The following is a 15,994-nucleotide window of genomic DNA, read 5'->3' as shown; positions in this document are numbered from 1 at the left end:
AATGCGTGCTGGTCGTATTTCTAAGTGCATTGTGATTCAGAGAAGAGTTAATCAACCCTGAGAGCACCATGTTTTCTCTGTAGCATGGGAGTCTCTGCGTGGCCACACACAGCATGTGCTGAGTTTTCCTGATACCACGCCATTAGTCACGAGCACTGTGTTTGCTGTGTTGGGGCAGTGTGGTGGTTGTCCACACAAACCTGGAGGAGGAGGGTCGCTTCCTCTTCCCAGTGAATTTGTACATCATGGTAGGTTTCTCTTTGAACGGTTGTTTTTGATAGTGGCTGCCTGCACTGTTCTGATCTCGGCTGGATCAGAAACCATTGCACGTGGCTGGGAGTTGGTTTGAGAAATAAGAAACGCAAACAAGAGCTCTGGGTATCAGCATGAGAGAAAATAGAAGTTGCCTGGATTGTGCTTTCCCTAGCAGCCCCTCGGTGGCTGACCATCCTCTCTCATCCTCTACCCTCTGTGCAAATGTTGAGATTGTCCCTCTTGCAGCTGGGCCAGGATTGCTCTGATGCCTGCATCTGCTCTCAGGGCAGGGGCCCTTGAATTCCCTTCTACATCCTGCAGATCTTCATCTGAGCATCAACAGCTGTCTGAACTAGGTGCACATGCACACACAGCTGTGTGTCACAGAGCTGCTGTTGCTGTTTATTTTCACTGACATTAGTGACTTCCTTTGCACAAATCCTGTCTTGTTCCAGGCTTCGAGGGAATGGAGCATGCTGTGTATTTCCCTTTCTGCCACATCTTCCCCTTGAGTGCCCTTCAGGAGCTTTGAGATGGTGGAAGTTTAGTGAAAGGACTTGTAGTTGGTATTTATCTTTGAAGCTTCATGTCAGTGGTAAGGCTTGTTTCAACTTCTGCTCAAATGTGCTTGATAAAGGTTGGAACTGCTGGTTACTCAAACTGGACTGTGTGGTCATGCACAGCTGGGTAGGTTGGGGTTCTGACAAGCTCTCAGATGACAGCACTTACCTAAAAGGCTTTTCTCTCACCCTGTCTCTATGGCAAGTCCATAAAACACTGTGGAAACACTGACATTGCGCAAGCAGACCTGTTGTCAAAAGGTGTTAGGGCTCCTACTAATCTCTCTTCAGGGGAAAAAGATTCCTGCCAGCATACAAACTTGGCCTCTACGTTAGTTACTCAGCTGCTTGGCAGCTCCTTGTTGGAAATACTAGGAACAGAATACGGACCCTAATAAAGTCGAGGAGAATTTGGCAAGTACTTCAGTTAGCCCTTGATTTCACCATAGGAATAGTGCAGTTCAGAAAAAGGAGCTCTGAGGTGTGCCAGGGGTGCTCTTGTCATCACTGGGATGGAGGGTTATTTCTGTGTTTCTGTTCATGGTAAGTAGAGAGTGCTTTTTGGCAGAGACTGAAGGCATGGATTTGCCTTTAATGTAGTTCTGTTGGCTTGATTTCTGGTAATTCTGTCCTTCTCACTAGCTCTGAGGAGAGGAGATGCCGCTCTTCTGGTTGTAGAAGAGCTGCTGGGGACTAAATGGCACTGAAACACCCATTATCCCTTGGAAATAATTTTCTGATTCCGCCCATTGCCTGCTTTTTTGGAAAATATTCTCCACTCATGAATGCATTTGGAGTTTTAAGGAAAATAACTGTTGCATGTTTGCAATGGAAGCTTTCAGAAATGTTCCCATCTGACAGCCCTGTTGTGCTCCATCAATACTACTAAAGTGCCATCAGTTTTCCTAAGATGGCCTACCCTGTGTGTGGGGATTGGCTTGGCACTGGCTGCTGCTTTCCTTGTTCCCTCGCCCTGCACCACTCAACACTTCTGTTGTTGATGTGTGATTATGGCATCACTGTCCCTCTATTTCCCCCTTCTTTAAAAATAAGCCCTGTACTTCAAGAATACTAAGGTACAAGTTGTCATCTGACTGAAAGAAAGGGAGCTTTGTGGATATTTATAACATGCCTAGTGGCATTTCAGAGCCCTGAGAAAAAACAACACAGTTTCCAGTCTTCAGCGATGTCGGATGTGGCAGGAGGCAGCGGCAGGGATGCACCAAGAAGGGGATTTTTTCCAAGCTGTTACTTAACTGATATTAGCATTTGAAGGCACATAAGGCCTGACCTTTAATCCTGTGTGTAGACTGGCTGATCTGCTTGCTTGAATGCCTCACTGTAGTGCTGCAGAATGAAGGGATTGCATCAGACCCGAGAGAAATCTTCTGTCACCGGAGCTTGCCCACGTAACATCTGCAGACTCAGAGCTTTCAGATGCACCTCCCTGATCTTCAGCTCCTGTCTGAAGTTGCATTCATCAGTGAGTGATCATTCATCTCCAGAGCTCAAGCCTTGCTGTATGAGCTGACAGAGAGCAGCCCCACAGTTAGAAAGGACAGTCCTGACCCATGGTCTTTCCCAAAAGTCTGTTCCTAGTTACACATGGACTTCTTGCAATTCACTTCTATAGCGATTCAAATGGTGGTTAATTAGTTTTATGGGGCTTCAGTGAAAGAGCTCGGTGGGTTTTATTGCATTCACGTGAAAAGTTGGAGCCAAGAACGTAAAATGAAAACCAAAGATGAAGAGTACCGGAAAGCAGAACAGGGTTTGTGAGGCGACCAAGTGTGTATGTGATACTGTGCAAAGTCCCAAAGAGTCTTCTGTCTGAACTGGTAACATACTTCAGAATAAATTTTGAAGTCACAGCTGTTGTGAGAGGCTCCAAAGATAGCAGCCATGCAGGAGGGCGAGCTGAGAAATAATTTAAATAGGTGGGACTGACGCACCAAAGCTGCGCTCAGGTCTTTGTTGCCGTGAGTTTTCTGGGAACACGCATTCTGCGTCCGTGTAGTTTGCGATGTGCCTGCAGTGTCAGCTTGGGGAGAGGACTGAAGCTCCAGGATCTGACCCTCTGGAAAAGCAGCGTGCTGAAGAGAGCACTTGGTCAGGCTTGCAGGGCTGGTGGGGCTGTGCCCTGACATGCGTTCAGAAGGATCCCAATACAAACACAAAATGTTGTTGCTGTGGTGTTCTCCAGGGCTGATTGACAGCTCCAGACACCAGCATGGCATGTCACTCTGCCAGCAGCCTGTGCAAAGCTGTTCTGACGTAGCCAACCCACTTGGCAACAGAGCCGTGGCTGGCTCACAGCGCCCGATGACTCAGTGAAGTCCTGGAGTTGTTGTTGCAGTGGAAGAAGTCGTTCTGTTCTTCGATTCCTTTGTGCAGCCCATGGATCAGTTGGATGGTATCCTGCCAAGGCCTGTAGTTAGAAGAAATCATAAGGCAAAAATCTTTGGGGGCTGGGCAGGTCGTGACTGTAGATTCTGCGTCGGAGCCGACGGTCCGGGAGGGTTTTCTTTTGCCCTCAGAAAGTTTGCTGGCAGTTCCAAATCCAGTTTACTTGGTTACTGCTCGGTGCAGCAGCTGGAGGCACTCTCGCTGCCAGCCCACCCACACGAGCAGGACAGGGCACGCACGCCTCCATCCTTTTCTCCCCCTGCTGATGATCGTGTGCTCTCCTTGCCCAGGAGACCAGATCCCCAGAGCTCTCCTCTCCCCATTTCTGTAGCACACTCATGCCAGGAGCTCATGGCTTCGTCCTCCTCTCTCCTCTGCTCTCTGCCAGCTTTGTCGTGCTGAGGCAGGGGTAGGGCTCGTGCTGCTCTTTGGGAAGCCAAGGTCTAAGCAGGAGCAGCAGTGGTTTTATTTTACATCTGGTTTGGTTTTTTGGTTGGACACCATGATAAATGTGAGTTGCAGTTAAGCCAAAAGTCTGCCTGGAGGGTTCATGTCTGTAAGATGGACTAATACATAACTTGTGGGAGAGTCTGCTGTGCTCCAGGAGTGTGCACAAATGCACTTTTGCTTCACAGAGCTTATGGTGGTTTCCCTTAATTATGCTTACACTTAATTAGAGTTTGGGGCAATTTTGAGACACACAGCCCTAGTTGCCACTCTCACAGACTGAGTCGTGTTGGAGAAGTAACAGTGTGGAGCCTGACTCTGCATCTCAGCTTCTTCCCTGAATTATTTTACCTGAAGTTAAGGGCGCAGAGGCGCACTTCATTATTCAGAGCAGCAGGAGCCATGCAGCCCTCTCCTTTCTCTTGCTTAAAGGTTGCCTGTTTCAAGCACTTCCCTGAACCATCACAAAAATCCTAACGCTGCTGAAAGGCACCTTCCAAGTCTGGCTCTAGAAGCTGACCCATTCCCTGCAGTGCAGACGCAAAGGTGCAGGAAGGGGGCATGAAGATGTTGCAGCGTTTTTGATAACGAGGTGGCACATGCAGGGGCTGCAAGGAGGGAAGTGAGCTGGAGGGGTTCCTTAGTGCAGGTTTAAGGCTGGCGTTTGGGCTGGCTCTCCCTGGAAGGTGCTGGGTGATTGAGGATTCGCTGGCCTCTAGTGGTGGCGCTGGGGAGAAGCGACGAGAAGCAGCTGTGTTATCTGCGTGCGTATTCCTGTGTGTGCTGAAAGGCGGCTAATGTTGCAGAACATTTTGGGTTTGAACACTCAGTTTGTTCCTGAAACCGCTGAAGGAGGTCCTGGAGTCCCTTGATTTTTGCAGTGTCTGTTTTAGACCCTTGAGAGTTGAGGTATCTACAGTGTCTACGCTGATGGTTTTTAGATCGTTGCAAGCAAGTTGCATAGAACTAGATTGCAAGATAAAAGTGAAACTTAATCTGACAAAGCAACCAGAACCTAATATCAGAACTTTATAAAGAGATGAATCACAGAATCCTAGAATGGCTTGGGTTGGAAAGGACCTTGTTGGTAGTGAGAGGCACGACGTCATACGCAGCACAATCGTGAGAGACTTATGGGAAATTGATTTTAAAATGAATTTTAATAGATCAGGACTGGGAACCAAACAAGTTGGTTTATGGTTTGGTTTGTGGTTTTGGGGGTTTTTTTTCAAGTATGAGTTTTTGTCGCTGTAGCGTCTGTGGCTAAATGAAAATGCACAATTTCATCAAGTAGGTTCCCCACCACAAGATGCTAGTAAGCCCTTCCCAATTAAATGCCCATCCCTTTGAATTTTTCCTTCCCTTCTTCGAGCCTGCCTTCCTTGATCCCTGTGTTCCTTCCTATATCTCTCCAGTCTCAAATAATCCACTTTATTATATTTATAGTATACTTTATTAAGATTTAGAGTACATTCAGAGCAGTACCCCTTTGAACCATGGTTTTGAGAAGGGAGTGGAAGGAAGATTAAGTTTTCATAAAAGCTCTTGGTCTTTTCTTTTCAATATATTTTTCAGCCTTTGACAAAGACATTTATATTGATCTCTGGTATTGCCATTTTTGTGCCTCCCAGGATTCCCATTTTGCCTTTTAAAATGCTGAAACAGGCCCCACTAAGCACGGAGTGCAGTTGTGGTTCACATCTCGCTGCAGAACGGCGAAAGCAAAGCAGGTGGTTAATGCCACGTGCTAACAACATCGTGGTTTTCTGTTCCCAGATGTGAAGGGACCACCTACCCACAGACTGTCCTGCGGCCAGTCCCCCTACACCGAGATGACAACATGGGAGAGGAAATACTGCATCCTGACCGACAGCCAGCTGGTGCTGCTCAACAGGGAGAAGGAGGTGAGACAAGCCCACGCTGGCGCCTTAGTATTTGCCTTTTGGCTTTTATTGGTGAAGGAGAAGGCAGCTTTCTTCATCTCCCCTTTATTCCACTCCCAAATCCTTTGAAATATCTGCTGATGCCTGAGGTGGCCACCTAAAACACAGAGACTAGACAAGAATAAGAGAAGAAAAGGAGGTATTTATTTGAAGGGCCTTCAAAGGTAAACCCTGGGCAGTCCAAAGGCTGCACCCAGGATGGACCCTGGGTCACAGGTTCTTCACCCTTTTATAAGTTTGGTCCATTTGCATATCAGGGTTTGTACTAGTTTGAAAACAAACCAGTGAGAGGCACCAAGTCAGAATAACAATTTAATGGAAATTAAAGAAAAGGAACAGAAAGTAAAAGAAAACACTGACAGAGTCAAGATACAACCTGAGTCTCTGTTAGGCAGGGTAGTGGTAGCAGTCTGGTGGAATGGTGGCTGCAGTCCTCTGAAGTGGTGATCCTGTAGTAGAAGGGGTCTGCTCTTCCTCAGAAAGTCCAGCGGTGGCTGTGTAGCTCCTATCCTCTGGAAATCCAGTGGAGCCCATGTCTTTCGTGCTCAGAGTCCCAGTTATATCCACGATGGGATGCTTGGTTCCTCCCTCTGGGTGGAGCATCTCACAATGGAGTAATGAGTCATGAGGCCAAGTGTTGATTAGGCTCGTTAACAGAAGATAGTCTGGAGGGAGTTATCTCTGAGTCATGCAGCAGGACAATGATGGGCCATTAACAGAAAGATAGTCTGGGGGGAGGAGGCAAGGAAACACTGCCCCACCTGATTTCAACAGCTCATGAGGATGGTAATAGAATACACCTCAACCCAGGACAGGGTTAATTCTCCAATTATAACCTCAGTCCATTATGTAATTACCCCAAGTTTGCCCCCCCTTCAGAGGCTTTCAGTTTACACATTTTGTGGCCTGGTGTCCTTGGTGTGGAAACCTAGAGAGGTTTGTCTAACCAGCATGAGAGAACAGCAGCTAACAGGCCACAGGAAAACACTAGGCAGTTAAACACTAGGCAGTGCAGGATTTGAAAAATAGAAAAGTTAAAACCTAAGGCATCAGTGCAAGGGGGAAAAGGGAATTGAAGAAGAAATTCTTTACTGGGAGAGTGGTGAGACACTGGAACAGGTTGCCCAGGGAGGTTGTGGATGCCTCATCCTTGTAGGTGTTCAAGGCCAAGTTGGATAAGTCCTTGAGCAGCCTGGTCTAGTGGGAGGTGTCCCTGCCCCTGGCAGGGGGTTGGCACTAGGTGATCTTTAAGGTGCCTTCCAACCCCTTACTGTTCTATGAAAAGGGGAGCTAAGCTCTCCTGTGCATGGATGGCGTGGTGCACACAGTTATAATCCAGCTGGCCCAGATGCTGGCTGCATGGAAGAGGTGACAGCAGCCTGAGGGCAAACTCCCTCCTGCAGTTCTACAGCCTGTGTTTGTCTGCCACTGTGTCTTCCTATGTTAGTACTTCTTTTAACGGCAGCTAAAGCCACCACAGGTATGCAAACCTGCCTCTTTATGTCAGTGCAGCATAAAGGTAGGGAAAAGTGAAGGCTTTTTATCCATGAGATTTAGTCTAATACCACAGTTTCCTATATTTGGAGATGGCCCGAATTTTTGCGTTTTTTCTTGATTCTTTTGAAGCTCCTGTATGTGGCTGTTACAGACTGAGAGTGAGACCTGTTTCTGGTGTAGAACAAAATATCAGTCAGCTGCGCTCAGGTTTATTTGCAATGAAATATCCCCTTGCATAGGGAGAGTGGGAAGAAATGGTTTAGAGAAGGACCTGAGTTATTGGAAGAGAGCAGCATTAATGCTGAGGCGGAGGAGAGGTGATCAAACGCAGGCAAAGTGGAAGGCCCATTTAATGGTATCTGTTTACTATGTAATTCCTTTTCTAGTCTGACAGGACTGACACCTGAGGAATTAAAGTATACACGGAAGAAACTTGAGGAGATGTGAGAATCATTTCTAAAACAGTGCTGTAGCAGCATAGCTGGACCAAAAGGATGCATCTCATTAGGGAAATGTGACTGAAAACAACCCTGGCTCGTATCACAAATAGTTACCTGAAGGTGGTAACCATGCACTTAGGGATTCTTATTTCTCCTAACACAGACAGTTGAAAGCATTTTGCTGGGAGTAAGATGAGTCTTTTGACGAGATCCTGAGGAGTAAATGTGGGAAATCCCATGTGTCGCTGGTGTGTTAATTCACTATATGCTGTGTTTAAATACACGTTGGGTTTTGTCAGAAGCTGAGGAAATTCAGTATCAGGCTGTAGAGAGCCTGAGGTTTAAGTGTAGCAATAACCCCACGAAAGCAAGCAGTAGTGTAAATTCTTGCAGTGTGCCCTCAAAGGAATCTTCCTGCACTATGACAGTGAGAAATTGCTTGTTTTGGGAAATGCTGCATGCAGATGGGCCAGGCAGACATGCCTTTGGTGCAGGTGTGACTCCACATGCTGCTAATGGGATTTGTTTCAGAAGCCTGTAGCTGGAGTCAGATTTGCCATTCTGATTTTCAAGTAATTTGTGACTACTGTGAAGTGAAAGGAAGAAGGGAACTCCTTGCAGAGCCATGAGTGCTGTGTAGGAAAACAAGAGGTTGGTTTAGCCTGGCTTGTGAGTCTGTACACACAGCAGTGTGCAGACAGCCCCTCACAGAAACACACAATGTACAGAGCTGCCAGTCGGCAGAGAGACCGATACTCTGGATTTACACCTCCTTCTAGTTTTTCTCAACTAGGAGTATCCCTTTGCAGCCTTCCTGAGAGAGGGGAGGGGTGGCAGCGCAGTTAAATTTTTCTTGGCAAGTCATTCAGAGTTGAAAGAGGCTCCATGAAGTGTGATCTAGAAACAGGAGTGCACAAAGGCCTAAGGCAGCAGTGGGGAGAGATCCTTGTTAAGAGCATAATGATGGAAAAGTATCTACAAGGGGAATCGTATAAAGCTCCTGGGTGGGACCACTGGGACAGGGAGCCTAAGCAAAGGCCAGGTGAACGAAGAAGAGGGAGCTTACTTTAAGAAAAAAAATGAAGATTATGTTTAGAATAAAATTACTGGAAAGGTGATGCTGGAGGAAGTGTTCTGTTAACCCAAACCAGGCAACAGGCATTGCAGGAGATATTCCTGCTCTGAACGTGATCATTGCTGGTAGAGTGAGTAGGTCAGAATTCCTGTGGGCTGCTGGAGAGGATCTTGGGAACAATGTCAGGACAGAAGGATACCCACCAGTGAGTGGGAGGGTGTGTGGGAAGAAGGAAGAGATGGTAACAGCAGGGTGCCCTTGCAGCCCAGAGGAGCACTTGCATCATCACAAGGCTGACATAACTTGAAAGGTGTAAGTCTGAAACATCTTGTTTTATTCTCTGTGCCTATTACTAAAGAAAACTCATTTCTCATAGTGTCCCACCACTATGGATTTATTGTCAAAGCACTTTGAATAAAGTATGTGCAAGAGAAATTTCGTGCTTTGCAAGAGCAAGAGTAGGTTGAAAATCAGGTGCTTTTGAAGTGCAACTTGGTCCAAAAATACCTGTAATTACTTAGACAAAAATAGTCTGGCATATCACCTTGTGTAGTGTTGAAACACATTAATTACTTGACACCTTGTCAACTTTATAGAATGAGAATAGGTGAGACTGAAGAATGGAAATTATTAATGAAAGGAAGGGATCAATGCCCAAGAAGTCAGTAGAAAGAAAATGAATCCCTGTAGGAACATGAGAGACGACTTAGCAAAGAAGGAGTCCTGAGTGACAGGAGATGTGCAAGTGTTACAACCTATCCCCGTGTGATAACATTTACCAGCATTTTCCAAGACAAGGAGAACAGGTCGAGATTGATGGCCATACAAATCAGGGAGTTTTTCTACAAGGAAGAGTTTCCCCCTGTCAGGAGGGTGTAGATGTTTTCACCTACTCTGTGAAACCTTTTCCATAGGGTGGGAGGAGCTGTGAGGGTACAGTCGAAGTGTCTGTAAAATCAGAGCCATTAAAAGAGGGAGAGGGAATGAGTGTTCGTGCAGAGTGGTTGCAGACAGACGACACCTGCACTCTGAGGGGTGTGACAAATGGCTGCGCCTGCCTCTGGGCTGCTTTTTCCTTAGGCTTTGTCAGCACCTTGGCTGCAGTCCTGCAGAACGTTTCCGTCTTGTGTTGGCTTGGAAGTGAAGATGGACAACACTTTTCACTGTGTTTGACACTTCCTTTCTCCTCCCTGCACCCAAACCTCATCTTTCTTCTTGGATTCAGAGGTGGTTTTAATCAAGGGCAAAGGATAGCAAAGACCTGCATTCACTGTGACGAGATCTACTGCTCACTGGTGCTGGTGACAGAGGCCAGCAGCAGGACACCTGGGATGTATTTTCCTACTCCTCCATCTCCTGTGACTGACACCAGTAGTGGTATGACAGTGGTGATCCCAAGGGAAAGCAGCAGGAGCAAACACTGCTGCACGGGGCCCTAGGGGAGGCTCTTCCCAGATCCCACTGCCCTGCTCAAAGGACTTGCCACATTGGGGTCTTACAGCAAACATGTTTCACCTGTAAAGAAGAGTTTGTCAAAGCTGAACCCAGCCATAAGATAAGATTTGTCTCAATTCCCAAGTTAATTTAGTTATTTAATTTCCAGGGGCCCAGAGAAATGTTTGCTGTCAACATTTTTACAGTGGATTTCCATGGCAAAATTTTAGCCAGCTTCTAACTTTCTGGAGGAAGGTAAAAAATTAAAATGAATTATTTAACTGTTTTTCTGACACGATTCCAGACTTTCTGACTGTTGGATCAGAAGAGTCTGTAAATTCTCAAATTTATGTCTTGAACCACTCTTTCCAGTCTTGAAAAAATCTTATCTGCAACGAAGAGACTTTTTTTCACCTGCTTTGTTTTAAGGAGACTATCTTAGTTTACCTTTAAGAGGCATTAAATGCTTCGAAAGCTCTTACTCCTATTTCTTCTGAAATCCCCTCATCATCAAACTGCTAGAAATCCCAGATACAGACTTTTTATACTTTAAAAGTATGTTCAGTGGCAGGTGAGCTGGATGCTGCTCGAGGATTTAGAGTCTGAGCTCTGAACCCATCCTCATTAAATTGTGAAGTTTGTCACGGAAACGTGACCTATGATGAAAATTGTTAAGATTGCTGAAATGATCAGCATTTGGACTGTCCCTGTGTCTCTTTATCACAGAGTTAACAGTGCTCAGATCCCAGCCCCGAACCAGCAGCTTCAGCATGGCAGCTCAGGGTCAGAGAATTCCCAGGCTGGTGAAGTCTCAGCAGAGCAGAGAAGAGGATAACAAAGCTGGATGGGAAAAAAAAAGAGCCGAAAGGCTGAATCACCATTAGAGTCCTGACTTTGCAAGACTCTCTCATTCTCTTTGATCCTTTGCTGAGCTGCCTGCTGGAGTGGTGGGGACTAAAGGAGTGTTGGGAAGGTGGCACATGTCTGCCTTGGTCTTCACAGGGTATTTATTTGTGCACTTGCTCGTGTTTTGGTGCCTCCCCATCCATTAATCCATTTGCCCCACCACAGAGGACTTTATACTACTGTTTAAAATGTGTCCAGTCCCAAGAGATGCAGAGGGGATCTTTTTGAGTTACTTTGCTACTTTAATGTTGTCAGTTAAATTGGGGGATGATTACTCTCTGGTGTAGAACAAGCTGTGTAGCATTAGCAGGTTGGAAGGTTCGCAGGAGCACCGCCCAGCCACAGGTTCCAGCCATGGTAACAGACCGTGTGGTAGCCGCCAACAGACAGAGCGTGTGGTGGCCAGTACCGAGCGGTACGGCTGCCTGCATGGCTGCAGGTGCCGCAGTGTCTGGGTTGGAGCGACCACAGATCCAGTGGTTCCCCAAGACTGAGCTCGGTTGTTACCTGACCATGCCAAGACCTGCTCAAGCACAGCCATGAGCGCGTTGCCCTGGGGCCTTGATGTTTGGAGGAGGCTCTCTGCAGCCTGGGGCCGCCTGTACAGCGCCTTTGTCCACCAGGTAGCTGCCGCAAGTTTTGCTTCTCCAAAGTTTGGCGTGTAGCATCTGAGCAGCCGCCTCTGCCTGGCTTTGGCAGCGTGGAAGCAGCCACGGGGCCGGCACTGGGAAGCAGTTTGGAAAGGCGGGAGAGTTAGCCGGGGGTGGGTTTTGTTAGCCGGGGTGGGCTTTGTCAGCCGGGGTGGGCTTTGTCAGCCGGGGCTGGGCTGGGTGGTGCCTGGGCCCCTGTGGAGCAGGGGCTGCTCCCTCTGCTCGCGGCCATCGCCGGGCTTGTGTGCGCTCCTCACCCGGGGAGCCTCCGGAATTCTGCGTGAAGGCCGCAAATGCCAAACTGTGCCCGAGAGCTGTTAGCAGAGGAGTAGCAAATGGAGTCCCCTATGAAGGTGGCACATCACGGGCGCGGCCTGGTGGCGAGTTTACAGCTGTCGGCATGGTTTTTCCGCAGGTGCCTACCGCAGGGGTCCCGGAGCCGCAGGATGCGTCCCGCGGGCGCTGCCTGCGCCGCACCGTCAGCGTCCCTTCCGAGGGCCAGTTCCCCGAGTACCCGGCAGAGGGGGCCGCCCAGCTCGGTAAGAGAGACCTTGGCCACGGCACCCAGCAATAGAGCAGCTGAGCTGCGAGCTCCCGGAGGGCAGAGCCTGCCAGAGCAGCGGGCAGCTGGGTACCACCGCAGGGGGTGGAGGCCGTGGGTGAATGCCTCCAGCAAGGTGCCTGCCCAGCACCTGGGTTTATCCAGACACCAGTGAGATGGCTGTGGGATGCTGGGGGAGCGTGGCTGTGGCTGCGCACCGGCAGCTTGGTGGCTGTGTTTTTAAACTCACCGGGCAGCCCTGGGATTTCCAAGTGAGAGCTGCTGGATGCGGGTCAGTGGGCATGCAGCTCTTGCAGGTGGCTCTAAGTGGTTCCTGCTGGTTTAGAACTGTTAGGTGCTTGTGTTTTACCTCACCTCTGGAATTTCCTTTGCTTCATATTTTCACAACAAGCACCGAATAACAGGTTTTTCTCTAACTTACCTCATGCCTGTTCAGGGTGCAGTTCCCAAAAGAAGCAGCCGTCTGCCTGCTGCCGGCTTTAATTATCCGTGTTGAAATTTAGGCAAAGCCAAAGAAAAGATAGGTATTAAAAATGATGGACAAAGGCTGTGTTGCAGTGGTTTCCCAAGTCCAGGTTTGGCCCAGTTCCCTCTCTTCTCCACCCCACCTGTGATTGCATAAAGAGCACTCTTTCCAGAAAAGAAGGAAGAGGCAGCAACCACACACAAGCGAGCTCTTCTTTCTCTCCCCAGCCTATGCAAGAAGCTTTCCTTGGCATAGGCTGGGGAGACTTAGGAGCAATTCTTCCCTGGTTCAGCTGTGAAGAATGTCATTTCTGGGAGAGTGAGCTATGAGGAAAAAACATGCATCTGTAAATAGTAAAGCAGCCTTGGTAACTCCTATCAAAGGTAAAGAGCAGATGAGGTATTTTTTAATTTCACAGCCTCAGCTGTTTTTTTTTTTTAACTAAGAATTTTATTCTGGGAGTATATTGCACAAAAGTTAGGGAAATCCCACTCTTGTAGATAGTTACTTAACACATTGCAACTGTATTGCTTATTTATTTGTACTTGTCAATAGCACTGTTTAACTCTTCCTTATTTGAGGAAGGCAGATAAGGTTCCTTTTTCTATTTCTTAGCTTCCTGGATTGGAAGTCTGAAAATAAACAGGGCAGAGTTGGGGGTTTAGAGGGAAAATACTTTGAGATGAGCAACATGAAAAGAACCCTGACTGGATTTGTTTGTGGCATTTCAAATGTACCTCTAAATGATCATCTTGTTTTGCCATATGAATAAATGTTCATTCTTGTTTGGAACTAAACCCACTATTAATCATGTGTAGGCAAAGTACTTTTTTTCCAGGTGTATGGCTGGTGGTGTGAATGAAGAATTGTATTTGCAGCCAGTGTGCACTAGGCAATGACTATTATTTGTAGCTTCACAAACTAGAAAGACCTTTAAAAATCTAAGATTTAAATGCCTTCTTCTTCTTCTTCTATACCATGTGCAAAAAATGTGTAGATTTTCTAGACTTCACTGAGCCTCTCAATAGCCAGAAATCCCAGTGTTATGTTTTTAAATGGAACCGTGTAACATTCTTGGTTTTTCTGGTGGGCCAGAGAGAATGGATGACTCCGCTGTTTGGTACCTGCCTTGCTGTGTATTTTGCTTCAGTTTTATATGCAAGTGGTGTTTTGTAGTGTGTTACTTGATATCTGCCTGACAAGAATGTATTAAAAGTACAAGGTATCTTCATGGTCTTCTCCATGTGAGAGCTGCAGCTGTAGTGAAGTCACAAAGTGTGTAGCCAAAGCAACTGGGCGTGCAGTGGGAAGGGAAAAATTGAGCAATGCCCTTTCTGTGAGTATGGATGAGAGTGAGGGGGAGGGAAGGTTGTATATAATCTCGGATTGCAGTGCCCTGGGTAGTTGCCTTGTTTTCACATCCTGGTTAAAAATGACTCTTGTCATGATTACGGAATTCCTGCTAATGAAAAAAGTGGGTTGATAGCAAGCAGTGGGAATAGCTTTGTGTCAAGAGCCAGAGGACACATTAGTGAAGGGAACCACTGCACATCTTTATACAGAGTAAGAAACAGATGGTGGCAGCCAGGACGTGTCACAGGCAGTAGAGATAACAACTGCACTAAAATAGCTTTGGAATGGACACCAAAAGCTGAAAGGTGCAGCAGAGGCAGCTCCAGTATCTGGTAGAGAAATTGCTATGCAGACCTGATAAGAATATCAGGCTTGTCCTAGGGAAGCACATGGATAACATGGCAACTTCAGGCACTGCATCTGACAGTGATATCTGAAATTACTCCTTGCAGAAGAGCTCCTTAGGAATGGCTCTAGTGCAGAGGTGGAGGCGTAGCAATCGCATTTGCACTTTTCTCTGAGTAAGGTTACCAAGCCTCTCTTGTGATTTACTAATTAATAGATTTGTTGATTAAAATGATTATTTTAATGTATTTGTTAATTAATTAATTCTTTATTTATTAAAAATTAAAAAGGGGGGATAAGGTGACGGGGCTCTTTTTCATTTGTAGCAAGGAAGTTATAACTTACTTGTACGAGAATCTTTTTGTGAATGGAGCAAACGGAACGGTGCGTGTCCTTCAAGGGCTTTGCATAATCAGCAGTAGTACCCATTCTGCAGATTTCTGTGGCATTCTTTAGAGAATTATGCACACATCCGTGTAGCACCATTCCTAGGAAGTGTGTGGGAGAGAAACTACCCACGTTACATCTGAGAAATTGAAGCAAGAGATGTGTAACTCCCCAGAGTTCAGCATGAAGTCAAGTGTGACATTCACCCACGGGCTGCTGGAGTCGTTCTCGCCGTCTCTTTCATTTTTCACCCTTGCTGCAGGGGTGGCTCAGCTGTTTGGGAGGCAGCTGCTGCACCACCGTGGTTACAGTCCCGTGTACTAAGATAGACACCAATTTCCACACACTTCAGTACAGTAAGCCGTAATTTGTGATGGTTCAGCAGCTGCCGGCAGAGCAGCTGAGCCATCCCTTCTGTGCAGGCAGAAACCACTGTGGTCACCCTCAAATGAGGGCCAGAGGGGCGGACGCAGAACAAACCACAAGATAGAAAGTGACTTGTTTAAACACTGAAAACTAATAAGATCATTTAAAAACTCTAACTCCAGAGGCACTCAGCATCTACTGCTAGCTTTGGAGCTTGCCCTCTGCTTGCAGGCAGCGTTGCTAATGTTGAGATTCTTAATTCCTGTCTGGAAGATACACCGTACACTGAGTTGTGTCAGCAAGCCATCCGTTAAATATATGCCATAAAGTTTCCTTGGTGCATAATCCCTGTCACTGTAGTTATACCTCTGTGAGTGAACAGGCATACTCTAAATATGTCATTTACTTGCTGGGATTTCATCTTGGCAGCACTTAACTCAGAGGAGCCTCCATTCAAGAAAGCTAAAAATGTAGCTGTAATTTCTCCCTAACTCCAGCTTGACAGCCTCTAACCCTCTTTCAAGTGTTACTTGCAACGGGCCAATTCTGTTACAAAGTGTGATGCAGGCCCTGGAGGCCAGCACCTAAATGTCATAGGAAGAGGAACTCAAGCTGGGCCATCTCCGTTTTGCCTCCGTTTCTGCTTCAGATCCTGCTCTTTTTCTAACAGGTGTATTTTTTCCTGTTAGGGAGATTACATCCTTTTAAAGGATCATTGTTTATGATAGTGTGTTGGAATTAGCCATTCATACAGTAAAAGCATGATTCAGATTTCCACCATTCATGCTGTTTGACAGCTAGTAGCAGTTACCACTTCCTTTCCCAAAATAATCGTCTTCTCTCTTGCTCTGCTTCCGTCTCGCCACCTGCTCACTCTAAATGAGAGTTGTTAAGGAGAATAC

At 46.8% G+C, this 15,994-nt stretch overlaps 1 protein-coding gene across 10 annotated transcripts in view; it reads left to right on the top strand.

Moving 5' to 3' along the window:
- Positions 1-15,994, top strand: part of RASAL2 (RAS protein activator like 2) — a 159,559-nt gene that overhangs the window by 77,004 nt on the left and 66,561 nt on the right. For all 10 annotated transcript variants that reach the window (XM_069022359.1, XM_069022362.1, XM_069022354.1 and 7 more), the window contains exons 2-3: positions 5,445-5,572; positions 12,029-12,152. In XM_069022359.1, the coding sequence (XP_068878460.1) occupies positions 5,445-5,572; positions 12,029-12,152 (252 nt within the window). The remainder of the gene's footprint in view (positions 1-5,444; positions 5,573-12,028; positions 12,153-15,994) is intronic.

Source organism: Aphelocoma coerulescens, chromosome 8, assembly GCF_041296385.1.
Source record: "Aphelocoma coerulescens isolate FSJ_1873_10779 chromosome 8, UR_Acoe_1.0, whole genome shotgun sequence".
In the NCBI taxonomy this organism is placed as follows: domain Eukaryota; kingdom Metazoa; phylum Chordata; class Aves; order Passeriformes; family Corvidae; genus Aphelocoma; species Aphelocoma coerulescens.
The sequence above is the reverse complement of the archived record's forward strand: the minus strand, read 5'-3'. Positions and strand labels throughout refer to the sequence as shown.